General features: G+C 46.0%; 1 protein-coding gene across 1 annotated transcript; it reads right to left on the bottom strand.

The window, feature by feature from the left end:
- Window positions 1–502: 502 nt before the first annotated feature.
- LOC118854092 (tumor necrosis factor receptor superfamily member 23-like) lies at window positions 503–26,689 on the bottom strand. Its single transcript, XM_036764413.1, has 7 exons — window positions 26,624–26,689; window positions 17,792–17,912; window positions 5,293–5,418; window positions 3,996–4,107; window positions 2,414–2,487; window positions 1,747–1,861; window positions 503–1,064 (listed from the first exon to the last, which is right to left on the bottom strand). The coding sequence occupies exons 2-7, from the start codon at window positions 17,871–17,873 to the stop codon at window positions 992–994; spliced, it is 582 nt and encodes a 193-aa protein (XP_036620308.1). The 5' UTR covers window positions 17,874–17,912; window positions 26,624–26,689; the 3' UTR covers window positions 503–991.

Below are 26,689 nucleotides of genomic sequence, written 5' to 3'. Positions count from 1 at the left end.
CAACACAGCTAGGGAGGGGGAGCATCTGGCCTGGCTGGCCTGGGGCCTAGGAGAGGCTGAGCAGTGGGCGATGGGCCTGTGAGGAGCCTGGAATGCCAGAATAGTAAGTGTGGACTTCTTTAGTTGGCACTGGGAAGTCCCAGCTTTGTATACAGTACAGTGACCCCATCACAAATGGGCTTCAGGACAAATGAGCTAGGCCTTTCTCTTTAAAAAGAAACAACCTTGTTTTTGGGTTGTTGGTTTTTTTTTTGGTTCTGCTTCTTCTTTCTCATAGTTCATTCCATTGGTCATAATTCTTCTCCCCAACTTGACCAGTGTGTAAATTAATTCAATGCGAAGTTATACGTGGAGGTTATGTGGGATTCCATGCCGTCTTGGCGAGGGAGAGGGAGAGGGAGGGAAGAAAATCTGGAGCTCAAAATTATGTGGAACCAAGTGCTGTAAACTAAAAATAAATAATAATAATAATAATAAAATGTCAAAAATATTAAAAAAATAAAAAGAAACAACCATTCTCATGACCTCATGATCACCACCTCTCCTAAAAAACGAACCAAGCCCAGTGACTAACAGGTATCCAGGCAGATTCCATGAGCCCATCCCGAAGCCAGCTGCCATTTGGGACAGGGCCTGCTCTTTCCTCTTTTGGCATCCTGAGCTAAGGACCCCTGGAACCACCCTGGATAAAGCTAGAGGCAAAGAGTATGGAGTTAGCAGAGGTCAAAAGCCCTCTAGTCTGACAGCTGGGCCCCAACCCAAATCAGATGTGGCCCCTTGCTGCCACCACAAGAAAAGTGGTCTCCAGCCACTTTGGGACTTGTCCTACCCCCAGGATGGGGCAGGAAGGAATAGGAGACCATTGGCCCAAACTGTGTATCTGTCAGAGGTGGGGTGGGGGAGGAGATAGGAATCTTGGACCACGAGGTAGAGAGGTGCCCAAGTTTTCAGGGGCCTCTTCTCAGCAGGAGCTAAGACAACTTAGCTCCAGTTAGTTTTCGCTTGACCACAGCGACACAGATTGGAGATCTTGACTTGCCCGTCCATCATCCATGCCAAGTGACCTACAAAGAAAGGAGAGAAAAGGACCATGAGTCTCCCCCCTCATCAGGAGAGTTAGTGACGCTGAGACAATAGGATTCAAAGCAAAGTACGTCTGGGACAGTGGGGAGGATATTGTCCATGGACAAGGCTGAACCACCTTAAGAGAACACCCAGAGAGAAGGGAAGGGACGCCCAGGGCCAGAAATCACCTCGCCTCGGTCTGAGGACTCATGTAGCTTAGCATGCAGACTGCCCTGGGATGAACCACCAGTGGGGTCCCTTTCCACCCATGATTCCCTCCCACTCTTCTGACAAGCCAGGGGTCATTCTGTTCCCAAGCCTCAGCCTCCCAGCCATCACCCTAAGACCAGGTACCATGTGAACTGTGGGCCACTGGGAGGTGCCGTGGAGCCTCTTGGATGGTGCTGCCCCATCAGGACCCTCCAGAGACAAACAGGAGCTCAAGGGAACACTACCCATTTCATCTTCCAAACCTTCCTCAGCTCCAGCTCTCAACCTCCTCCCTCTTCTCCACTTCTTAAAGAGCAAGAGTGAGCCTTAGCTCATCCCCAGAAGGGGGTGGGAGCAGATGAATTTTTACCAAATACGTTTCTGCTTACTCCCACCCCCAACCCCAAAAACAAGCAAAGAGGAGACATCACAAACACCCTGACCCGGCTCAGCTAAAGGCCCATCATTTACCTTCTCTGATTCTTCTTCCAGAGTCCATAGCAAATCACACCCAGGACAGGGAGAATGAAGACAATGGGAATGCAAACCCAAAGCACAGGCGTCCAGTTCCAATCCTGTGGGCCTCCTACCAAGGAAAAAGCAGAAAATGAGTTCATGAAGGAAAGGAGAGAGCCCACGGGCACTTAGCCAATCTCTTCCTTCCCTCCCACCTTTGACAGTGCCTGAGTCTCCTCTGGAGGTGATGTCTGGCCGGAGGAGAATGAGCATGTCACTGTGGCCAAGTGGAAAGAGCCTGGGCACTGACCTTGGGCAAGTCTGGTCACCTCTTTGCTCAGCCATCATGAAAACTGGCCTGCTGGGCCCATGAGGCCTCCTCCAGCTCTGGGGCTTTCTAGGGGACAGGAGGTGGGGACTGAGGGGAGGTGGGGCTTCCATCATTCAGCTGTGGGATTTGCTAGTTGCCTCTGAGGGCCCTCTTGCTCTGAGATTTGGGGGCTCTGGGACACACATGGGCAGGCAGTGTAGACCGTGGCTCTGGGCTCTGCAAGGCTAAAGGGGAGCAATGAGGCCAGGCTGGCTCTGACCCCCCTCCTGACTGACTGCAGGGCTCCAGAGGGACACTTGTGTGCATTTTGACAGGGAAGAGACCTGCTTTCTCACGACTGCCTCCCCTTACCTGTTCCAGGAATCCCACACCGTGTGTCTGCTGTCACGTTACATCGTTGAAGAACCTCCATTCCTTCTGGACACCTGAGACCAGAGAAGAGTGAAGGCTGCTGCACCCCACCCTCCCTGGCCCCCAGGTTCTGGGAGGATTATGGCAAGATAAGGCTCAGGCAGCTCCACTGAGGCCCTCCCACACCCCAGGGTCCAAGGAGCCTGAAGCCAAGTGTTTTCCTGGAACCCAGGGACAAAGAGATGTCTCTCCTTATGGCTGGAAAGCCTGCACTTATTCCAATCCTGTGTGTTCAGGGTGAGAAAGCATGGTCAATACGGTGGGACCCTTCAAGAGTCCCCAAATCCAAGCCAGTGTCCAGACCCCACTCTCAGAGCCCTGATTCAATGATCTCCCACTCACTCCAAGCTCAACTACCAAGTCTTCTGTTTGGCTTTGACAGCCCTTCACAGGCTGGCCCCTTGGCAGCTCTTCTGCCTTCTCATACTTCACCCCCTGCCCCCACACTGTTGGAGCCAGGCCCACCCACCTACTCCCTCTCCCTCTCATAGATGACTCATCTGCCCTCTCTACCTTGGCATTTCATGTCCCCCATGCTGGAAGTGCTGTCCTTAGCATGGTGCCTGGCATAGAGTCTGAACAAAGTAAATACTCCCTTCCTTGTGCCTTTCCTCTGTAGTACCATGTTTTCATAATGAGCTCCCCTAAACCCAGGGACCACATAATGGTACCTCTTCTGCAGCTCTTAGGCCAAAAGTCAGTAATACAATCACATTAGCTCTGAGCCCCCAGGTAGGAAATTCTCCTCATTCAAGCAGAGACTGGGCTTTCAGCTTTAATCTACACTTTTCTCTTTCCCCAGTTAGCCCCTGGCCTCTTGTTGGTGGAAGCAAAATTCAGATGACAGAAGTGCTTGGGCAGAGGCAGCCTGGCAGATTACAGGAACTATGGATAGACAGGCACCTGAAGGGGAACTGAGGGAAAGAGCTGAGGAGGTGGGCACAAGTGGGGCCGTCAGCCCAAGCCTCCTGCTCCAAGCTGCCAGGGGAGTCCATGGCCCTCTTCCATCTCTCCCTTCCTTGCCACAGCTCACTCCTATATCCTCTTTTTCTTTTCCAATGAGGTCATATTTTTTATTGAGAAAATATCAATAAATCACTTATCAGTGCCAGCCACATAGTAGGTGTTTAAGAAATGCTTTTCCCCTTCCCCATCCTTCCTTTTCCAATGATTGTCCTGGGGAGGCCAGGTCTTCAGGGTCCCCTCTGGGTGTCCTCACTCCTTCCTTTCTGCTACCACACACTTAAGACTTTCTCTCTGGTTTTCAGTGCTCTCCTGGTTTCATCCCAATTTCTCAACGAGTGACAGAGTGCCCTCCCCTCCTCTCCCCCCTACCCAATTCTCAAAACCCCACCCAATCAGAGCAGGCCTCCCCTGGCCCTTGCCCCCCCCCCAACCCCCGACCACAATGTTTCAAGACTCAGCCCAAGCTCTACCTTCTCCATGCAGCCCTGCCCCCACCCCAGCTGCTAGTACAGATCCTCCAGAGACAGCCTGGCCTCATCCATCTGGACACACCCACCTCTCTGTGCAGCGCTGACACATCTCACAGTCGGGTGCCTCACAGTAGTATCCCTTTTTACACTGGCACTTGGTGTTGGTACTCCCAATGCAGGGACTCACCATCTCTTGGTCTGCCAAAAAGGGACAGGTCTGATTTAAGGTAATTCCAGAGGGGCTGTCAGACTGACCATGTGCCACTCCAAGGGGAGCATGCCTGGAACAACCAAATGGCCAAAAGTGTGCTCTTGGCTCCCCTGGCCGGCCAGCCGGCCAGATCACCTCAGAGATCCAACAGGGCAGTTGGGAATGAGGCTGGTGTGAAGCCTCCCTGCTGTGAGGCTTCAGAATGCCATACAGCTCCTCACCTTGGGGCTGGTCTTCCAGTCTGCCTGGGTAAGAATGCCAGCACCCTGGGACATGCTAGCAAGATGCTGTTCACACTGAGCACAGCTATGCCAGGCCCTGGAGCACATCTACCATACACTGCACAGTCTGCCCATCATCACACCTGGCCCACTGCTCAGCTGGGTGGTCAACTGGAGAAAGCACTAGACCCACCCAGAATCAGGAAGCAGACCCAGGTTCACATCCAGCCACAGGTATTTACCAGCTATGTGACCTGGACAAAGTTCTGTTTGCCTCAGTTTCCCCAGAATCAAAGGCTACATTTGTGAATTGCTTTGTGACTCTAGCTATGCTTCTTCTCACTATCATTATAATCATTATTATATTAATTACCCAACAGCGGGAGGCCCTCTAAGAGGCTGCACCCCACTGGACCCCAGACCTGCACACCAGGGCAGGGTTCTCCCCAAGCTAGTAAACATTTATTAAGCACCTGTCCTATCACTGGGGCCTCTACTGCCCACCCCTCCTGGCACCCAGGCTGCTCCCCCAGGGATCAGGGGAAGGCTGCAATTACAGGGACCCTTCTTGTACTGCTGCTGACTTTTAGCAGCTTGAAGGACAATTCAAAACTCTGCAGACCCTGCCCTCTTCCCCCCCACCCCACCCCGCCCCAGCCCTGACAGGTTGTTGTCAGGAGGGAGCAAGTGGGCCAGGCCTGGGTGATGCTCTAGGACATGACCCCGCCCACCCAGGTCCTGCTGTCCATGGGGCCAACTCTTCTCCCTCTCACCCTCCACACTGGAGACCTGAGGCTTGGAGTGGAGAGATGGGGACAGTGGTGCGCCCACAATGCCCAGCTCTGCCTCAGAGGAGGAGGTCACTCCTGGCCTGGCGCCCAGGTCCCCTGGGCTGGCCTCCCTCTCCTCCTCACGGAAGCTTGGGGCTTTCCATCTCAGCCACATACTGACCTTCTCTGCACTGGGCACACTGCATGCAGGTTTCCAGTGGACTTTTGAGGGCATATTCTCCAAGGGGGCATGCCTGACAGCTGCCGATGGTGTGGGGGATGGCACAATGGTTGAGGACGTGGGTCCCTGTGTGAGGAGGTAACAAAGGCTTAAAAACACTCAGTAGTTACTGAATCAAAGAGCCAAGATGGCTCAGCTTTCCCCCAAACCTCTCCAACAACTGTAAATAAAGCCTCCCAAGGGAGCAGAACCAGGAGAATATGTGCACCCCCACAGACACATTGCTTCTGTGATGACTAACTCTGACGGACTTGGCTCTTCTCAGCAATACAAGGTTCTAGGATAGAGAAAGAACTGCAGAGTCTGAATGCAGATGGAAGCAAAGTATTTTCTCTCTCTTTCTCTTCTTTTCTTTTTTGTTGTTTTGTTTCTTCTTTCTCATGATTCATTTCGTTGGTTCTCCTTTATAACTTGACTATTATGTGAATAAGCTCAATGGGAGGGTATATGTAGAATCTATATCAGATTGTGTGCCACCTTGGGGTGGGGAAGTGGGGACAAGGAGAGGGAGAAAATTCGGAACTCAAAAACTTGTGGAACACAGTGTTGTAAACAAAAACAAAAGGAAAACAAAAAAAGTAGTGCCTTGCAACAAATTCTGGAATGGCAGAATCCACAAAAGAATGTGTTGCAACAATATTTCAGCCCAAGACAATTTAGAAAGTCAGCTGGAAAGGTGTGTCCCACCTGGATGACAGAGGAATGCAGTCCACGCAGGCAGCACCAACTCACACCTGTCCCCAGCAAATCAGCAGTAGGCATTGGGGGCACCTGAATCAGTACTGGCAGTGGCAGTTTCCAAACCCCTCAGTCTACAGATGGTTAGGTGGTCAGACAACTAGCTGCTCAAAAGGTGTTAAAGGTCCCTGTATTAGGAGGGCAGAGTTTATAATCTCAAAGAGGATCATAAACATGTCTGAAAGGTTCGGAACCGCCGGATATAAGAAACTCTCAAAGTAGAAGGCAGAAGAATCAAAACATATATTTAGGCTCCACAGTAACCAACCCATGAACCAGCAACCCCATTTTGATATATTGATCAAAAGCTTCCAGGCCCAATAAGTACGCCTTGAAAGAGTAACCAGGAGGCTACAGAGAAGCATGATTGCATAAAGCAAAATCATGCTTCCCCCTCTATGGTAAAAAGATTACCCACTGGCCTGAAGTCTTTGTTCAGCTTCCTCCCATAGGTCAGCTCTGCTACTGGCAACTCCTGCTTCAGCTGTGGCTGTGGCTGTAGCAGCCTCTGGCTCCAACGGGAGCTGCTTTTAACCATCCGGCTTCTGCAGGGGTGTAAGGTACGCCGGGGAAAGCACAGGTTCTTTCAATCTGCTTAAGCAAGGTGAAGCAAGGTGAAGGGGCCGACAAGCTTACTCCAGTCCAACATACAAACAGCATTCAGTTCAGGGGAAAAAGCCAAACTAGTCAAGGGCACTTGTTGACTAAGTGCTAAGGAGCCCATTTTTGGTTGCCAATACAGTCCCTTTGCTGGAACCTGGGAAAGGGTTCTGTTGCGTTGCCCGTACTTGGATTTGGGTAGGGCAAGGAGGAGCACGAGCACACCAGAGCTTGTGACCGCAGGGAAGCTGGGGCCCTAGTCCCAGCTGCAGTGAGGAAAAGAGTTGTGGTTGCTCGCAGGCCAAGAGCATAGTAAACACACCTCTTCCTAGGCCATACCACCTTGGAAGAACCAAAAACTTACAGGTCCCCAGATTTACCTCTGAAAACAGCCACACAAAAAACCTGAAGCTTGGGGTGGTGCCCCTTGCACTCCAGAAGTGGAGCCCCACTTTAGCATGGAGTTAAATGTCAAGAAATAGAATGGAAAAAAATGAGTAAATAGCATAGAAAAGTTAATGATTATAGATAGTTATTCTGGTGATAGGAAAGTTCAAAACATAAATTCAGAAGAAGACAATAAAGTCAAAACTGCCCCATCCAAAGCCTCCAAGAAAAATATGAATTGGTCTCAGGCCATGGAAGAGCTCAAAAAGGATTTTAAAAATCAAGTAAGAGAAGTAGAGGAAAATTTGGGAAAAGAAATGAGAGTGACACAAGAAAATTATGAAAAAGGAGTCAACAGCTTGGTAAAGGAGGCACAAAAAATACCGAAGAAAATAATACCTGAAAAAATGGACTCAGCCAAACGGTAAAAGAGGCACAAAAGGAGCTAAAAGAAAATATGGAAAAAAAGATTGGTGAAATGGCTACAGAGATTCAGAATCTAGAGAGAGAAAATGACACCCTGAGAGGCAAAATCAACCAATTGGAAAAGGAGACTCAAAAGCAAAATGAAAACACTAACTCATTAAAAATTAGCATTGAGCAAGTGGAAGCTAATGAATCTATGAGGCACCAAGAAGTAGTAAAACAAAATGTAAAGAAAGAAAAAATAGAAAAAAATGTGAAATATCTGACTGGGAAAACAACTGACCTGGAAAACAGATCCAGGAGAGACAATTTAAGAGTTATTGGTCTACCGGAAATCCACGATGAAAAAAAGAGCCTTGACAATATCTTCGAAGAAATTATCGAAGACAACCACCCAGAGGTCCTAGAACCAGAGGGCAAAATAGTCATTGAAAGAATTCACTGATCACCCCCTGAAAGAGATCCCAAACTGAAAACACCAAGAAATATTATAGCCAAATTTCAGAACTATAAACTAAAGGAGAAAATACTGCAAGCAGCCAAAAAGAATCAATTCAAATATCGTGGAACTACAGTAAGGATCACGCAGGATCTCTCAGCTTCCACATTAAAAGACAGGAGAAATTGGAATATAATATTCCGAAGGGCAAAAGAGCTGGGACTACAACCAAGGATCAACTACCCAGCAAAACTAAGCATAATTTTTCAGGCAAGGCGACAGACATTCAATGAAATAAGGGAATTCCAGACCTTCCTGATGAAAACGCCAGAACTCAATGGAAAATTTGATCTCCAAATACAAAACTCAAGAGAGACATAAAAAGGTAAGCAGGGGGGAAAACCCCCACAAACCTTATTAACCAATAAGGGCAGATTGTCTGCATCTTTATGTGGGAGTATATCATCATATGTATGTTTTATATATATACATATATACGTCAGTCTTGAGAATGGTACAGCTATTATGACAATTGAAAGGGATACACATAGATTGTGAATGCCTGTATAAATTAACTGATGTAAAGATAAAAAAAAATAAGTAAGAGATGTAAAGGGAGGTAAGGAGGTAGTAGAAAAGGGTAAATTACACCAAATGAAGAGGCACAAAAACAAATAATAGTAGAGGGAAAGAAGGGAGGGAGAAGAGCAGTATTTGAGCGTCACTGTCATCTGATCTGGTTCAAGAAGGGAATAACATACCCTGATAAGTTTAGAAATCTAACTTGACCTACAGGAAGTAGGAGGGGAAGGGGGGAAAGAAGAAGGGGGGGTGGTCAGAAGGGAGGGGAGAAGTAGCAAGTGGGAAACGGTAAGATAAGGGAGGGGAATCAAGAGGGAGGGTAAACTGAGGAAGGCGGCAGTCAAAAGCAAAACTTTGTTGAGGAGGAGAAGGGGAAAGGGAGAAATAAAAGCATAAACAGGGGGAAATAGGATGGAGAAAAAGACACAGATAGAAATCATAACTCTGAACATGAAGGGGATGAACTCTCTCATAAAACAGAAGCAGATAGCAGAATGGATTAAAAACCATAATCCTACAATATGCTGTTTACAAGAAACACATTTGAAACAGGGGGATACACACAGGGTAAAGGTAAAAGGCTGGAGTAAAATATATTGCACCTCAGCTAAAGTAAAAAAAGCAGGTGTAGCAATCCTAATCTCAAACAAAGCAAAAGTAAAGATAGATTTAATTAAAAGAGATAAGGAAGGACATTATATCCTGCTAAAAGGCACCATAAACAATGAAGCAATATCATTGTTTAACATCTATGCACCAAGTGGTAAGGCATACAGATTCTTAGAGGAGAGGTTAAGGGAGTTACAGGAAGAAATAGATAGCAAAACTATAATATTGGGAGACCTCAACCTCCCCCTTTCTGAACTTGATAAATCTAACCTCAAAATAAATAAGAAAAAAGTTAAGGAGGTTAACAGAATTTTAGAAAAGGCAGATATGATAGACCTCTGGAGAAAACTGAATGGGGATAAAAAGGAATATACTTTCTTCTCAGCGGTGCATGGCACATACTCAAAAATTGACCATGTACTAGGGCATAAAAACCTCACAATCCAGTGCAGAAAGGCAGAAGTAGTAGAAGCATCCTTTTCAGATCATGATGCAATAAGAATTATTTTTAATAAAGAACCATGGAAAATTAAGCTAAAAACTAATTGGAAACTAAATAATTTAATTCTAAAGAATGAGTGGGCCAAAGAACAAATCAGAGAAACAATTAATAACTTAATTCAAGAGAAGGACAATAATGAAACAACATACCAAAACTTATGGGATGCAGTAAAAGCAGTTCTTAGGGGAAGTTTTATATCCCTAAACGCTTACATGAATAAATAAAATAGGGAAAAAGGAGATAAATGATCTGGGCATACAGCTGAAAAAGCTAGAAAAAGAGCAAATTGAAAATCCCCAATTAAATACCAAATTAGAAATTCTGAAAATCAAAGGAGAGATTAATAAAATTGAAACCAAGAAAACTATTGAATTAATAAATAAAACAAAGAGCTGGTTTTATGAAAAAAAAAACAATAAAATTGATAAACCATTGGTCAATTTAATTGAAAAAAAGAAAGAAGAAAATCAAATTACCAGTATCAAAAATGAAAAGGGTGAGTTCACCTCTAATGAAGAGGAAATCAAAACAATAATTAGGAATTATTTTGCCCAACTGTATGCCCATAAATTTGACAACCTTAGAGATATGGATGAATATCTACAAAAACATAAACTGCCCAGGTTAACAGAAAAAGAAGTAAAATTTCTAAATAACCCCATCTCAGAAAAAGAAATTGAGCATGCCATCAATGAACTCCCTAGGAAACAATCTCCAGGGCCAGATGGTTTTACATGTGAGTTCTATCAAACATTTAAAGAACAACTAATTCCAATACTTTGTAGACTATTTGGGAAAATAGGTGAAGAAGGAGTCCTACCAAATTCTTTTTATGACACAAATATGGTACTAATACCCAAACCAGGTAGAGTCAAAACAGAGAAAGAAAATTATAGACCAATTTCCCTAATGAATATTGATGCAAAAATTTTAAATAAAATATTAGCAAAAAGATTGCAGCAACTCATCACAAGAATAATACACTATGACCAGGTAGGATTTATTCCAAGAATGCAAAGCTGGTTCAATATGAGGAAAACTATTAGCATAATTGACCATATCAACAACAAAACTAGCAGTAACCATATGATCATCTCAATAGATGCAGAAAAAGCCTTTGACAAAATACAACACCTATTCCTATTAAAAACACTAGAAAGCATAGGAATAAACGGAATCTTCCTTAAAATTATAAATAGCATGTACCTAAAACCATCAACAAGCATTATTTGTAATGGGGATAAGCTAGATGCATTCCCAATAAGATCAGGGGTGAAACAAGGATGTCCATTATCACCCCTACTATTCAATTTGGTACTAGAAACGTTAGCTGTAGCAATAAGAAAAGAAAAAGAAACTGAAGGAATTAGAATAGGAAAAGAAGAAACTAAATTATCACTTTTTGCAGATGATATGATGATTTTTCTAGAGAATCCTAGAGAATTAAGTAAAAAACTACTTGAAATAATAAACAACTTTAGCAAAGTTGCAGGATATAAAATAAACCCACATAAATCCTCAGCATTCCTATACATTACTGACAAAGCCCAATAGCAAGAGATAGAAAGAGAAATTCCATTCAAAGTTACCGCAGACACTATAAAATATTTGGGAGTCTATTTGCCAAGACAAACCCAGGGCCTATATGAACATAACTATGACACACTTTTCACGCGAATAAAGGCAGATCTGAATAAATGGAAAAATATCAGTTGCTCATGGTTAGGCCAAGCTAATATAATAAAAATGTCAATTTTACCTAAATTAATCTATCTATTCAGTACCATACCAATCGAACTACCAAAAAAATATTTTACGGAGCTGGACAAAATTATAACAAAATTCATCTGAAAAACAAGATGTCTAGAATATCTAGGATATTAATGAAATGAAATGCTAGAGAAGGTGGCCTAGCCATACCAGATATTAAACTGTACTACAGAGCAGCAGTCATCAAAACTACCTGGTACTGGCTAAGAAACAGAGGTGTGGATCAGTGGAATAGGATAGGAATACAAGATGGAGAAGTCAACAACTATAGCAATCTACTCTTTGATAAACCCAAGGAGGCCAGCTTCTGGGCTAATAATTCACTATTTCACAAAAACTGTTGGGAAAATTGGAAAATGGTAGGACAGAAACTGGGCATAGACCAATATCTTACACCATATACCAAAATAAAGTCAAAATGGGTTCATGATTTAGGAGTAAAGGCTGATACTATAAGTAATTTGGGAGAGCAAGGAATAGTTTACTTATCAGATTTATGGAAAAGAAAAGAATTCATAACCCAACAAGAGATAGAGAGCATTACAAAATGCAAAATGGATAATTTTGATTATGTTAAATTGAAATGTTTTTATACAAAAAAAGCCAATGCAACAAAAATTAGGAGGGAAGCAGAAAACTGGGAGAAAATCTTTACAACTAGTATCACTGATAAAGGCCTCATTTCTAAAATATACAGGGAACTGAGCCAAATATATAGGAATACAAGCCATTCCCCAATTGAGAAATGGTCAAAGGATATGAACAGGCAGTTTTCAGAGGAAGAAATTAAAGCTATCTACAGGCATATGAAAAAATGCTCTGGATCACTACTGATTAGAGAAATGCAAATCAAAATAACTGTTAGATACTACATCTCTCCTGTCAGATTGGCTAAAATAACAAAACAGGAAAATGATAAATGCTGGAAAGGATGTGGGGAAATTGGAACATTGTTGCATTGCTGGTGGAGTTGTGAGCTGATCCAGCCATTTTGGAGAGTAATTTGGAACTATGCCCAAAGGGCTATAGAAATGTTCATACCCTTTGACCCAGCAATACCACTTCTAGGGTTGTATCCCAAAGAAATCACACAAGCGGGAAAAGGACCCATATGTACAAAGATATTTATAGTGGCTCTTTTTGTGGTAGCCAAGAATTGGAAATCAAAGGGATGCCCATCAATTGGGGAATGGCTGAACAAGCTGTGGTATATGAAGGTAATGGAATACTATTGTGCCATAAGAAATGGGGATGATGCAGACTTCATAACAACCTGGAAAAACCTACACGACATAATGCTGAGTGAGCAGAGCAGAGCCAGGAGAACACTGCACACAACCACAGATATATGGATTCCGTGAGGACCAACCCTGACAGACTTCGCTCCTCTCAGCAACACAAGGTGCAAGGACAACTCCAGGGGACTCACGATGGAGAATCTATATCCAGAGAAAGAACTATGAAGTATGAATGCAGATTGAGGCACACTTCATGCTCGCCTTTTTCTCTTCTCTTTTGTTTTTGTTTTTGGGTTGGTTTTTTTTTGTTGTTTTTTTGTTTTGGTTCTGTTTCTTCTTTCTCATGACTCACTCCATTGGTCATAATTCTTCTCCGCAGCTTGACTAGTGTATAAATTAATTCAAGGTGAAGTCATTCGTGGTAGTTATATGAGATTCCATGCCGTCTTGGGGAGGGAGGGGGGAGGAAGGGGAGAAAATCTGGAACTCTAAATTATGTAGAACCGTGTGTTGTAAACTAAAAATAAAAATAAATATTAAAAAAAAAGAGGCACAAAAATCCAATGAAGAGAGTGATACCTTGAAAAGCAGATGTGGCCAAATGGAAAAGCTCACTGAAGAAAATAATTTTTAAACATTAGAACTGGGCAAGTGGAAGCTAACGACTGCATGAAACATCAAGCATCACTCAAACACAATGAAAAGAATGAAAAAAATAGAGGAAGCGTGAAACATCTCATTGGAAAAACAATTGACCTGGTGAAGAGATTGAGGGGAGATCATTTAAGAATTACTGGGCCACCTGAAAGCCATGATTAAAAAAAAGAGCCTAGACATCCTCTTTCAGGAAAGTACCACTGAAAACTGTCCTAATCTTCTAGAACCAGAGGATAAAATAGAAACTAAAAGAAACTACCATTTACCTCCTGAAAGAGATCCCAAAGTTAAATTCCCGGGCATATTAGAGCCAAATTCCAGAGTTCCCAGGTCAAAGAGAAAAGACCATAAGCAGAGAGAAAGAAACAATTCAAACAGAGGAGTCATAGTCAGGATAACACAAGATCTAGCAATTTCTACACTAAAAGATTGGAGGGCTTAGTATACGATACTTCAGAGACAAAGGAGCTATAAAGGATTACAATCAAGAATCACCTACCCCAGAAAATGGATATTTAATGAAACAGAGGACTTTTTAAGCATTCCTGATGAAAAGACCAGAGCTAAATAGAAAATGCGGCTTCCAAATACAACACTCAAGAGAAGTACCAAAAGATAAACCAAAAAGAGAAATCGCTAAACTGTTTGCATTCCTACATGGGAAAATGATGCTTGTAGATCCTAAAAACTTTCTCATTTTATGGTAGTTAGGAGGAGTCTACTAGAGAGAGCACACGATTGTGAGCTGAATATGATGGGATGATATCTGAAAAAAGAAAACTAAGAGGTGAGAAAGAGGAATGCATAGGGATCAGGAGAGGCAGAATGGGGCAAATTATCTCATGTAAAAGAGGCGCAAAAGGAGCTTTTACAGTGGAGGGGAAGATGGGGGAGGTGTGAGGGGAAATTCTTGAATTGGCTCAAAGAGGGAATAACAAACATGCTCCGCTGGGCGGAGAAAAATATTTTACCCTACAAGGAAGTAAGAGGGGAAGAGAAAAGAGAAGGGGGTGGGGACTGACAAAAGGGTGGGTGCATCGGGGGAGGCAATGGTCAGAAGTGAAACGCTTTTGAGGAGGGACAGGGTGAAATGGGAGACAGAGAAACAGAGAAGGAAGGGAGAGAGGGAGAGAGAGAAAGAGAGAGAAGGATAAATAGGATGGAGGGAAATACACAGTTAGTAATCATAACAGTAAAAAAATTTTTAAAGCAAATTTCTCTAATAAAGGCCTCATTTCTCAAATCTATAGAGAACTGAGTCAAATTTATAGAAGAGCCATTCCTCAATTGATAAATAGTCAAAGGATATGAACAGGCAGTTTTCAGACAAAATAATCCAAGCTATATCGTCATATGAAAAAAATGCTCTAACTTAGAGAAATGCAAATTAAAACATCTCTGGGGTACCACTTCACGCCTATAGACTGGCTAATATGACAGAAAAGGAAAGTGACAAATGTTGGAAAGGATGTGGGAAAACTGAGACACTGATGCACTGTTGGTGGAGTTGTGAACTGATTCAGCCATTCTGGAGAGCAGTTTGGAACTCTGCCCAAAGGGCTATAAAACCAAAATTGACCAAGCAATACCACTACTAGGTCTGATTCCCACAGACATAAAAAACAAAAAGGAAAATTATCTATATATACAGAAATGTTTATAGCAGTTCTTTTCATACTGGCAAAGAATTGGAAATTAAGGGGATGTCCGTCAGTTGAGGAATGGCTGAACAACCTGTGGTATATGATTGTGATGGAACATTATGGTGCTATAAGAAATAATGAGCAGGATCATTTCAAAAAATCGTGGAAAGACTTCCATAAGCTGACGGAAAGGGAAATGCGCAGAACCACGAGAACATCACAGGAGGTAACGGCCATGTTCTATGATGGTCAGCTGTGAACGACTTAGCTATTTCCAGCAATCCAACGCTCCAAGACAATTCTGAAGGGCTTATGATAAAAAAAGCTCTCCATCTCCAGAGAAAGAACTGACACGGTCTGAATGCAGATTGAAGCAAATGTTTTCTTTACTTTCTTCATTTTTTTGTCTGTGTTTTCTTTTACAACATGACCAATGTGGAAATGTTTTGCATGACTGCACACGCATAATGTGCATCAAAGCGCTTGCCTTATTAATGGAGGGAGAGGAGATGGAGGAGGAAAGAGAATTTGGAGTGCAAAATTGTTTTAAAAACAAATGTTAAAAATCGTTTTAACATGCAACTGGGGAAACATAAAATATTATTATTTTTTTAAAGTCAAAGAGAAAATGCTGCCTGGTAACAAAGTAGAAGATTCCTGCTCAGTGTATACAGTATTCCAGGGCCATAGGCCCCACCTCTGAAAAGAAGAGAAGGAGGTGTTTTTGTCAGCTTTTCTCCAGGGTCAGCCCTGGTCCTTCCAGTTACCCAGAAGTCACTTTAAGATCATGTTCTTCCTGTTAAGTTGCCGGAAGCCCTCCTGCCTCTGCTTGTGTTTTAACAACCCAGCTAGCAGCTTCTCTGGGGGCGTAAGATGCACCCACAGCCAGCACCCAGGAGGCTGCCGGGACCCAGGATGCTGCCGGGGCCCAGGACACTGCTGGGACCCAGGAGGCTGCCGGGATGCTGGGAAAGCACAGGTTCTTTTTATCTGCTTAAACAAGGAAAGCACGGTGAAGGGGTTGACCAGCTTACTTTAATCCAGCATTCAGTTAGCATACAGACAACATTCATTTAGTTCAGGGGAGCATACAGACAAGCATCAAGAGATATACCAAATACAGATTCATTCACGTACTTCAGGGGAAAAAGCCAGCACCCTGAGGTTCAGAACATTCATTTAGCTCGGGGGAAAACAAACCAGCACCCCGAACCTCAAAACCAAAATACAAACAAGTTACAAATACCAACAGGCAGACCCAAGACAATTCATCTGGGCTCGGCCTGAGAGCAAGGGCTGGCCCAGAGTCATGCTCCCCGTTGCTCCCACACCAACCGGAAAAGGAAAGAGAGATCTTCAAGCTGTCCTCTCCCTTCTTATAGAGTTTTTGACATCATCAAGCGCTGCCTGAATGACCAGAGCCGATTGGTTCTTGAGCTGGCCCCTCCCCCTAGCGTAGACTAGGTTAACACCCAATAAGGCGTGGCTCTGGAGCTAACACCTCCCCTCAGCCAGCCCCATGAACATCACACAGGAAGTTCTGATTCCTGGCATGGTCGCTGGGCTTCCTGCCCCGGAAGAGCAAGCCACAGCATCCAGAGGCTCCATGAGGTAAACTGAGCCACTCAAAGAAAACCAAGGCCATTCTGGTTACAGCTTGCCTCACCTTACATCCTCTACATTCCTCTTCCCAGCCTTCTCTCTCTTCCCTCTATTTGGCTCCTTCCTCGCCTTGTCGCCACAGTCCGTTTAACAAGCCCTAGTCAATGTGCTGAGTTCTCAGGCGCCCCAAAAAGCTGGGCTGCTATGGGGCCATCTGGGAAGCTTCTCGCTGCCCTGCCCCAGCTGGGGTTTAGGCCCATCACTGGGAGGGAACAGCTCAGTGATCAGATTCCACCCAGACCTCCAGCACACTCACGCAGCACCACCCCTCTGTCCCTGTTCTTGTCTGTCTGCCCACATGCCCTCTGATATCCTAGCCAGACTGAGAAAGGCTTGGAAGACTGAGCTGAGGGGTTTATTGCTCTTCCTTTTTTTCTTTTTTGAGGGAGGAAGGCAAGGCAATTTGGCGTTAAGTGACTTGCCCAAGGTCACACAGCTAGTGTCAAATGTCTGAGGGCAGATTTGAACTCAGGTCCTCCTGACTCCAGGGCTGGTGCACCACCTAGCTGCCCCTATAGTTCTTCCCAAGGGCAAAAAGCAGCCACAGAAGCTCCTTGAGCAAATTAGGTTAGGGCATGATCAGATCTGTGGAAGAGGGATTGCAGAGGGCACGGAGAGCCTCCAGAAGGAAATCTATTGCAGTGAGTCAAGGAAGAGGTGGTGAGGTCTAAAGGAGGGCAGAGGAGGGAGCAGGGGGTGTGCTGAAGGCAGGGATGGGCATTTCCTCCACAGGTTTAGAGGAGAGTCCACATCAATGCAGAAGAGAGAGGAAGGTGGCAGGAGAGTTCAGTGAGCAGCGCCTTGTGGAACCTGGCCAGACCAAAGGGCATGTGAAGGGAAGGGAAATGCCAGGCTGAGGAAAGGCAGCTGTGAGCCACTGAACATACTAGAGCAAGAGGGGTGAGAACAGCTGGGGTACTTCACCCCTACGCATGCTGTAAGGGGGGAAAACCTTTGAAAACTTTGGTGAGCCCTAGAAACCACCAGACTCTGACTTGAAGCCTTCGGAGGCCAAAGAAGAGGAATTGGCTCTGATGGGGGAAAGGAGGGTGGGGGTGGGGCCGGGTCAGGGACCTGGGTGGGAGGGAGCCCCTCACCTGGTGGGTAGTACCAGCACCACAGTCCCCAGGGACAGCAGGCTGGGGACGGGGCAGGTCAGTGAGGAGGGTCAGAGGGATCCCCTCACCTGGTGGGCAGTCCAAGCAGCAGTGATCGTCATGCTGGTGTTCCGTTTCTGGGTCACAGGTTCCCCGTTGTACTCTGTCCATTGGATTGGATAACAGGGTTGATGCCGATCTTCTCGTAACCTGGAAAGAGACAAGATATTTTCAATATAAAGAAAGTCTGCAGGCTGCTCTCCTACCTTGAAGTCCTGTACATCTGCCTAAAATGGGCCCTTCGTGTTATTTTTTAGAGGGTCTTAGCTCCTGGGAGCTTCCCCAAGCCAGAAGCCAGCTCAGGCCACAGGATCCTTTTCTTCTCTGTGACTGATGCCCAGCCCCCATCAGGCAGCAGCTTACTCCTCACTGGCCTCTGCTTTGGTTCTAGCTTTTTTTCATGCATCTCTGGAGGATTTGAGAGAGTGGCCTTGGTGGGCTGGCATAGAGACCAGAAAGTCCAGCCAACAGCTGTGACCAGCCTCAGACACTTACTATGTGACCCTGGGAAAGTCACTGCACTTCTGTCTGCCTCAGTCTCCCCATCTGTGAAATGGGGATGATGACGGCACACTCTTTCAGGGCTATTGAGAGGCTCAAATGAGATCCATTTGTGACATGCCCAGTATAGTGCTATATATGCCCAGTATAGTGCTATATATGCCCAGTAAGCACTATATAAATGTTGTTATTAAACTACAACAATAAGCACTTGTTAAGCACCTACTGTGTGCCAGGTCCCTACACTGTGCTAAGAGCTGGCAATTCAAAGAAGGCAAACAAACAAAACCCCTAGCTGCTGCTGGCACGGGGCTCACAGTAAAAGTAAGTAAAAGGGACCCTGTTAATCCCTCCTAGCCCCAAGCCCTGCTCAAACTTTGTTTTCAAGATTCTCCAAGAGGCTGTAATTTGGGGTGGAGGCAGTGAGTGAGAATGAAGGAATAATCGCAAATTCCCTCTCTCTGGGGTCAGTCACCCCCACTGTCCCCAAGGCTGAACCTTCAGGGTTGCATAATCCCCAGCCAGTGCCCTCTGGTGGTAAGGATGGCATGCCGCTGATGCATTGGGCACCCTGCATTTACTTAGCTGGGAACACGTGTTGCCCCCGCAGTGTCACCGTGCCCAGAACAGGATCCGACACACTGTACGTGCTTGACACACGTTTGTTGACCAACATCAACACCACGGGACGCGGTCACTCTCGAGGTTTGCCTTTGCACAGGGCAGCTGTCGGCTTAGGTTCTCCAGGGATGCGGCAGCCCTTCAGAAAAGGCTGGGAGCCAGCTCTCCGCCGGATTCCATGGTCCAGCTCAGCGGTATGCTCCACATCGTCAGCACTCCCTAACTTAGGACGTGTGGCGGGAGGAGAGGGGATGGTAGAGTGTGAGGCAGTGGGAAAAGCTCTGATCTTGGGAGCCAGAACCAGCTGGGTCACTCACCCTGTGATGCCAGCAAGTAAGTGAGGCGCTGTCTGCCTGTGAACGCCAGGTGTCGCTGTTGAGCAACGTTGGTTCGGCACTGTCCTAGCGTCAGCACGAGCCTCCATTAAATGGCTACTATGTGCCAGATTACTTGAACCCCAATAAGATCCAAAGCCTGGATTAATCAACCAGACTGCTGTGTTGGCAACCAAAAATGGGCTCCTTAGCACTTAGTCAACAAGTGCCCTTGACTAGTTTGGCTTTTTCCCCTGAACTGAACGCTGTTTGTATGTTGGATTGGAGTAAGCTTGTCGGCCCCTTCGCCTTTCTTCCCTGCTTAAGCAGATTGAAAGAACCTGTGCTTTCCCCGGCGTACCTTACACCCCCGCAGAAGCCGGATGGTTAAAAGCAGCTCCTGTTGGAGCCAGAGGCTACTATAGCCACAGCCACAGCCACAGCCACAGCCGAAGCAGGAGCTGCCAGTGGCAGAGCTGACCTACGGGAGGAAGCTGAACAAGGACTTCAGGCCAGTGGGTAATCTTTTTACCATAGAGGGGGAAGCATGATTTTGCTTTATGCAATCATGCTTCTCTGTAGCCTCCTGGTTACTCTTTCAAGGCGTACTTATTGGGCCTGGAAGCTTTTGATCAGTATATCAAAATGGGGTTGCTGGTTCATGGGTTGGTTACTGTGGAGCCTAAATATATGTTTTGATTCTTCTGCCTTCTACTTTGAGAGTTTCTTATATCCGGTGGTTCCAAACCTTTCAGACATGTATATGATCCTCTTTGAGATTATAAACTCTGCCCTCCTAATGCAACTGCTTTGCTCCACTCTCAAAATGCCCTCTCCTGGGACAGCAACTTCAAAGACCAGATGAGATTGACCAGGGGTGTCTTTCCTGTCGGTGACCCGTGGTCTGCAACCAGAACAGGGGGTTTCTCTTATCTTGCTACTCTAGGGATGTTTGCATCTTGGGATGGCAATCTCTAAGTGACGCTGCCTTGTCAGTTGTCTTGTCTTACTCTATTTACGACTCATTCAACTAAGAAACTTCCTTTTTATGACACGGAGACCATAAACTGGAGTTGGGATTGTTGGAAAGTGTACTTGAACCTTGTCATTCTTCTGTCAGTAAGTCAGAAGTGTGCTGCTTCCATGATCATGGATCTGTTAGCTGTAAGGGAATAAACTATATGAATTATATATCACCTAGCCTGTTTGCCTCCTTTAACCAAATTTTCGAGTCGACTCTAGGGAAAGCAAGACAGCCCCTGGCCTCAAGGACCTCACAGTCTAATAGAAGAGACATGTGAAAATGAATCTGTGCAAATAAACTATGTCCAGGATAAATGTGAAACAACAAAGAGAGAAGACCCTGGAATTAAGAGGGCTCAGGAAAGGTTTCCTATAGAAGGGAGATTTTAGCTGGGACTGGAAGGAAGCCAGGGAAGCCAGGAAGAAGAGAAGAAGGGAGAGCATTCTGGGAGAGGGGGCTGGCCAGAGAGAATGCCCAGAGCCCAGAGAGAGGCAAGAGAATGGGGGGGAGGGTCCTGACCTGGGAGAGACAGAGGGCTTGAGGGCTTGGAGGTTAAAGTGAAGATCAAGAACGAGTCTTGCTGTTTTACTTCCTCTTAGGAATTTGGGTCGAAGCGCTTCCTCTGGGATCAACATGACTATAGCCAAGAACTTGCTTTCTGGCCCAGCAGAAAAATGCCCTTGTCTCCAAATGGATTTCTTTTTCTGCTATTTTAGAGAGTTTTAAAATGCCGATCAATAAAAATCAAAAAAAGAGATTCTGAGCCCCTAGATGAGAAATGAAGTCTAAGCACTAGAGCAGAGTCTGGCGCCTTTGGCCCGTTTGTGCTTTGCTGTGCCCAGACAGTTACTAGAGGCTTCATTTTCCCATTCTGGGGGCAGAATACAACACAGGCATTAAATACAAGCATTCATGGTCATGGATTCATGTATTTTTATAAAAAGCAAAAATCAAGATAAAGATACATCTCACACAACCTGGTCCACTATGGCCCCACTCTCTTAGGCCTAGGTAAGCCAAATCTCTCCCTCAAAGCTCCCTGAGGGGGTTGTGGGTATCTCTTCTCTCTGCCATCAGCTTCAGCCCCAAATGGCCACATTCCCCCTATTTATGAGGGGAACCAGCACCCCATGAAACCCATGTTTCAATGACCTATGTAACACCAAGTAGCTTTTACAAAAGGATTATTATTTACTACACAGATATAGCAAGAAGAAACCCAAGACTTCCTGGCCATAATCCTTCCTATTCCACTCGGACTGGACTTATAAGGCCATTCAATTCCCCCATGGCATGGGTCCTACCAAGTCATGCCCAGAAGCATGCCTTTGGCTGAACTGAAGGACCTGAAGGTGCTTCCTCACTTCTCAGGACATCAGTGCTGAGCAGCTTGGAATCCTATGGCTCCTTGTCCCAACCTTTGAAATGTTGACAGAGTGAGAACATTTCCCAGAAGGCAAACTGACTCAGGCCTTCTTGAAGCTCTGTAACATCTGCCAACTGAGTTAGCTGATCAGAACCAGTTACAACAATTTTCCAGGAAGCAATTGTATGACACCCCTGTTAGAAACAGGCACAGGGAGGGGATCTGGGGGAGAATAACACATTTCTGAGCAGTTGCTCAAGGGGTGGTTTTAGAGTTTTTGCTCCAAGACACACCAAGGGATTTGTTTACCAGTCCATCTGCCCAGCCTGATCACCCTCAAGTCCCCGTCCATCATCCATGCCCTCTTCTCTGTCCTAATTCAGCTCTCTTCTTTCCCTGGTTCTGATGATCCACCAAGATCATCTCCTTGACAGGCAGACTGTGCAAACCTGCATGCTGTGTTACGCATTTGCCTGAGAGTGCCTTGGGGACAGAGACTGTCTTTTGCCCTTTTTTGTATCTCTAACACTTAGCATGGTGCCTAGAATACAGCAGTCACTTGATAAATGCTTGTCAACTGACTAACCTTTGTGCCAACTTGTGTTCTACCCTTCCTGCTTTGTTGCAAAATACTCCTTTTTAAAAACTGGGCACAAGAGAAGTCTGTTGCCACCCCCTTTGGACCTCTTCTCTTGACCTGACTCCTTCAGTGATGGCTGACAAGGGAAGGGGAGAGGCCAGCTCCCTCCAAGACCAACATAAAGCCCCATGAATATGGCTTTGCTTCCCTGCCTACTTTGGGATTCATTCTTTTATTTTGTGAAGGGATTCAGGGAAATAGCCTCATGAGTTCTGAAAGGGCGAATGAAGATGCTGCTTGGGGTCTAGGAGTATGGGAGCCGAATCCACAGGCACTGAGATGAATTTGGTGTCACCAGTACTTGGGAGAAACTGTTAAATCTGAGCCTACCCTTCCCAGAGACGGAGGTGTGATGGGGGGCAGTTCCCCCTAAGATGTTGGGGGAAGAATGTCTGTACTTTGGGGCTTGTTATATCTGTCCAAGCTGTTTATAGATTGGGCGCCTATCTGGTGCAAGCAACCTGTACATTAAAACCTCAGAGAAACCTGGGACCAGCCTTCCCTCCCACCCAAGAATTCCCATTGCATTCCTGGGATGCAAGTGGAAGGAGCCCTTATTTGACTCCAAACTCCACTGGGATCCAGAAACATTCTCAGATAAGACCGAAAAATGTCTTCTGTCACACTGAGTATCTGGATGCTGTCAGGGAGCCTCGGCTGGTCCGGTTCAGCCAGGAATGTGGAGGACACCCATTCTCCCTTTTCATGAGGCTCCCTGTCCGAGGGAGGGTCAGGAAGTGTGAGATCCAAGCCTTCAAGGGAGCCTCAAAGAATGAGTCTAATGAAGGGAAACCACGTTCAGCACACATCCTCTGAGGGTTGAGGCTGATCCCTGACCGATCCTCTAAGAGCCTGGCTCCCTCGGGGAGGGCCAAGGGAGCAGCGGCTGGAGTGTGGGGCTGGACAGTGATGATAAGTAATGCTGCTGCTGCTACCCCATTCAGAAAGCCCTTTAAGGTCTGCAAAGGGTGCTGCAGGGATGTGTTAGCTCTTCACAACACGGAGGGGAAGGATGAGGTCCTCTTATCCCCATTTTCAGGTGAGAAAACCGAGTCTCAGAGAACTAAAGTGACTTGCCCAGGATGTGTCAGGGACAGAACTGAAACTCAGGCTTCCCAAGGGCAATCCGCTTCTCAACTGCCTCTGGCATGCTGCCTCCTCCAATTCAAAGCTATAAGAGCAAAAGCTATTTCCCACCGAATTAATGGTATAATGCAAACACCAAGAATAAATACTTAATTTAGCACTTCAAAGTCAATGTCAACTCTTCTGATCCTCATACTCAACCTGGGAGAGAGGTCCTATTATTATCCCATTTTACAGATAAAGAAACTGAGGAAGAAGTTAAGTGACTTGCCCAGGGTCCCACAGCTAGTAAGTGGCTAAGACTGGATTTGAACTCAGGTCTTCTGTGCATGGCAGTGCCCCCTAGCTGTCATAGAACAAATAGTTCTAAGGAAAAACTGCAAACTGTTGTGTAAGGGGAATACTAGGATCCTGGATTTCCAAATGAATGGAACTGATCCTACAAGGCTTTCACTCTCCTAGGACAGTTATCAGTTCCTCCTCGGCCATTTAAATAAAAGAGCCAATGTAGAAATTCTGGCATATACCACAATCTGTCCTGAGACACTAAGACTTTACATACACGAGAATTATAGAATTGACTTTGTTGGACTCATCTGAGCTGCGGTATTTCCCTCACCCTGGAAGTCCATAGAGCTCCTTGATACCCTGCTATGGGTCAGCAGCAGCAAATACCCCTTTGATCCGTTTTCCCTTTCCCTTTGAGAAACTCCGTAACTTAATGAGATGGGCAGCGGGTTGTGAAGGGACAGCCAGAGAGTCTGCATCATTGGACTGAAGAGGACGCATTGGGACGTGAAGTGTAGGGAGACCAGAAAGCTAGGAGGTGGCTGGGTTAGGAAGGGCTTTGAATGCCAAGCAGAGGGTGCTGGATTTGATCTTGGAGGCGACAGGGAGCCACCTGAACTTACTGAGTGGTTGTGGGTGGAGCGACGTGACACAGACCCACACTTCAGGAAGATCACTTTGGTAGCTCAATGGAGGATGGATTGGAGTGGGGAGAGCAGACCCACCAGCAGCTACTGCAAGGTATGAGGTCACGAGGATCTGCACTAGAGGGGAGGCCATGGCAAAGGAGAGAAGGAGGTATATTCAAGAGATGTTCCCAAAGACAAATCAGTAGGTCTTGGCAGCCGTGTGTGAGAGAGAGTGAGAAGTCCAAGATGATACCTAGATTGTGAGTCTGAAGGTCTGGGAGGAGAGCGGTGCCCTCAACAGTCACAGGGAGATTAGGAAGAGGGGACAGTTGGGGGCGGGGTGTATCTGAACATAGTGAATTAAAGATGTCTATCGAAAACGCAGCACAAGAGGTTTAACAGGCACTTGCAGATTCTGCACTAGAGAGGTGAGTCAGAGCTGGACAAATACATCTGAGAATCATGAGCACATGAGAGCTCATAAGATCCCCAAGGCCAGTAGTCTAGACTCCCATATGGGGTTGAGACCCACAGTTTTAAGAAGCGCTGACGGAATCGGTGGAAGCCCAGGTTTAGAGGGAGAAGAGAAGACTGCCCAGGACAGAGCCCTGAGGGACACACCCAGTTAGTGGGCATGACTCAGATGATAAGGAGCAAAGAACCAGAAACAAAGGAATGGGTAAACGGGGGAATGGGTAAACAGTGTAGCACATGAATGGCTACTGAGCCATAAGAAACAATGAATGTGAAGAATCCAGAGCAGCTCCAGAAGACTTATAGGAGTGAAACGCCAGAACCAGGAAAACAATAGATACAACAGAAATGGAAGGAACACTGAGCAAGCCTGACATGGAAGAGAGATGGGAAAGCATTCCTTCCTGGCCTTTCAGAGATGGGGAACAAGACATATAGATCATCTTCAAAGTCTCAACACAACTCTAATCTTCAGTAGCTTAATACTTTTCCATTCATTCTAGCAGCTTCCAGGATCATCCTTCACAATCTGCCTTGACCACAGTCAGCGCCAGGGCAGACTGCAACACCTCAAACACTCTTAATATTGTCTAGTTTCGCTGAGTTGTACCCCGCCTTTTTTGTGTTTTTCTCATAGGCTATCATTAATGGATATTGATTAAAAAGTTTAAAATCAGAGCAATTTATTTAAGAAGTCACAAGACACTTCTTACGGGCCCATGGGATAAGGTGAGTGACCTAAGTCCAGCTCAGGGCGTCCCTGGCCCTGTTGTTATTGGGGCCCAGGCTCTCACGTGCCTTATCGCATTTCGTGGCCCAGCCCGCCACATGTGGGTTTTGAGGCACTCTCTAAAAATCCTTCCACTCTAGTGCTAACCACTTCCTCTGAGCTCCGCTATGAAAGCCAAAATTTGCTGTCTGTCAAGCACCACAAGTGTAGACACTCCCACTGTTTATAGCCCTGGTTTATGGGTTTGTAATTTGAAGCCTCTCTAGCTTCTGGGAGATTCTGTGACTCTACACCATCTCACAAGCAGTTAAGTGTCAAGGTTTCCAAATCAGCTCCTCACTCTGATGCTTGTCCCAGGTGAGGGGAGGGGGGTTTTGTAGGATTTTGTGGGGAAGAGGGTGCTACTGGAGCTCCTGCGCAGGTGTAGATAGGGGATTTTAGTTAGTGAGGGGTGAGTTCGAGAAGGCATCGAGGTTCGGATTAAAAATGGAGTGAGAAATAGTCAAAGGATATGAACAGGCAGTTTTCAGACGAAGAAATTAAAGATATCTATAGGCATATCAAAAAATGCTCTGGATCACTACTGATTAGAGAAATGCAAATCAAAACAACTCTTGGGTACCACATCTCTCCTGTCAGATTGGCTGACATGACCAAATAGGTCATGTGAAGGTTTCTATAGAATCTATATCATCCTCCATGCCGTTTGTGGGGGGAGAGGGGAGGGGAGGGGAGGGAAGAAAATTTGAAACTCAAGAACACGTAGAGCTAAGTGTTGTAAACTAAAAACACAAAGTCTAATAAAAAAAAGAAAGAAAAAGGAGCGAAGGAAATGAGCGCCCCCCCCCCCCCCCCGCCAAGGTCAGCCCCAAGCACCGGCGGGGCCGTAGGAGGGTAAAGAGTCTCTCTCCGCCCCACAGCAGACACCCAGTTCCCGTCCCCCTCCCCTGTTCCTCCCCACTTCCCGCTATTTGCAAGAAGTGGAAAGGACAGTGCAGCAAGACAGGTCGGCATCTGCTGCCACCAAACTGGGCCTTCACCAGCGCCGGCCCGGGGTCCCACCCCGCAACCCAAAGCCCCCTGGGCGCTGCTGACAGCCTAAAGGAGAAGGGGGGCAGTCAGAGACTGTAGTCTGCAGCGGGCAGTGGAGCCGGCGCGGCTGGCACTCCCGCGTGCACGCACACTCACCCACACAGGAGGAAGAGGAGGGGGAGGAAGGAGCCTCCAGGTGGCCCCGTCGGGCCGGACTGTCCC

Source organism: Trichosurus vulpecula, chromosome 6, assembly GCF_011100635.1.
Source record: "Trichosurus vulpecula isolate mTriVul1 chromosome 6, mTriVul1.pri, whole genome shotgun sequence".
NCBI classification, from domain to species: Eukaryota; Metazoa; Chordata; class Mammalia; order Diprotodontia; family Phalangeridae; genus Trichosurus; species Trichosurus vulpecula.
The sequence above is the reverse complement of the archived record's forward strand: the minus strand, read 5'-3'. Positions and strand labels throughout refer to the sequence as shown.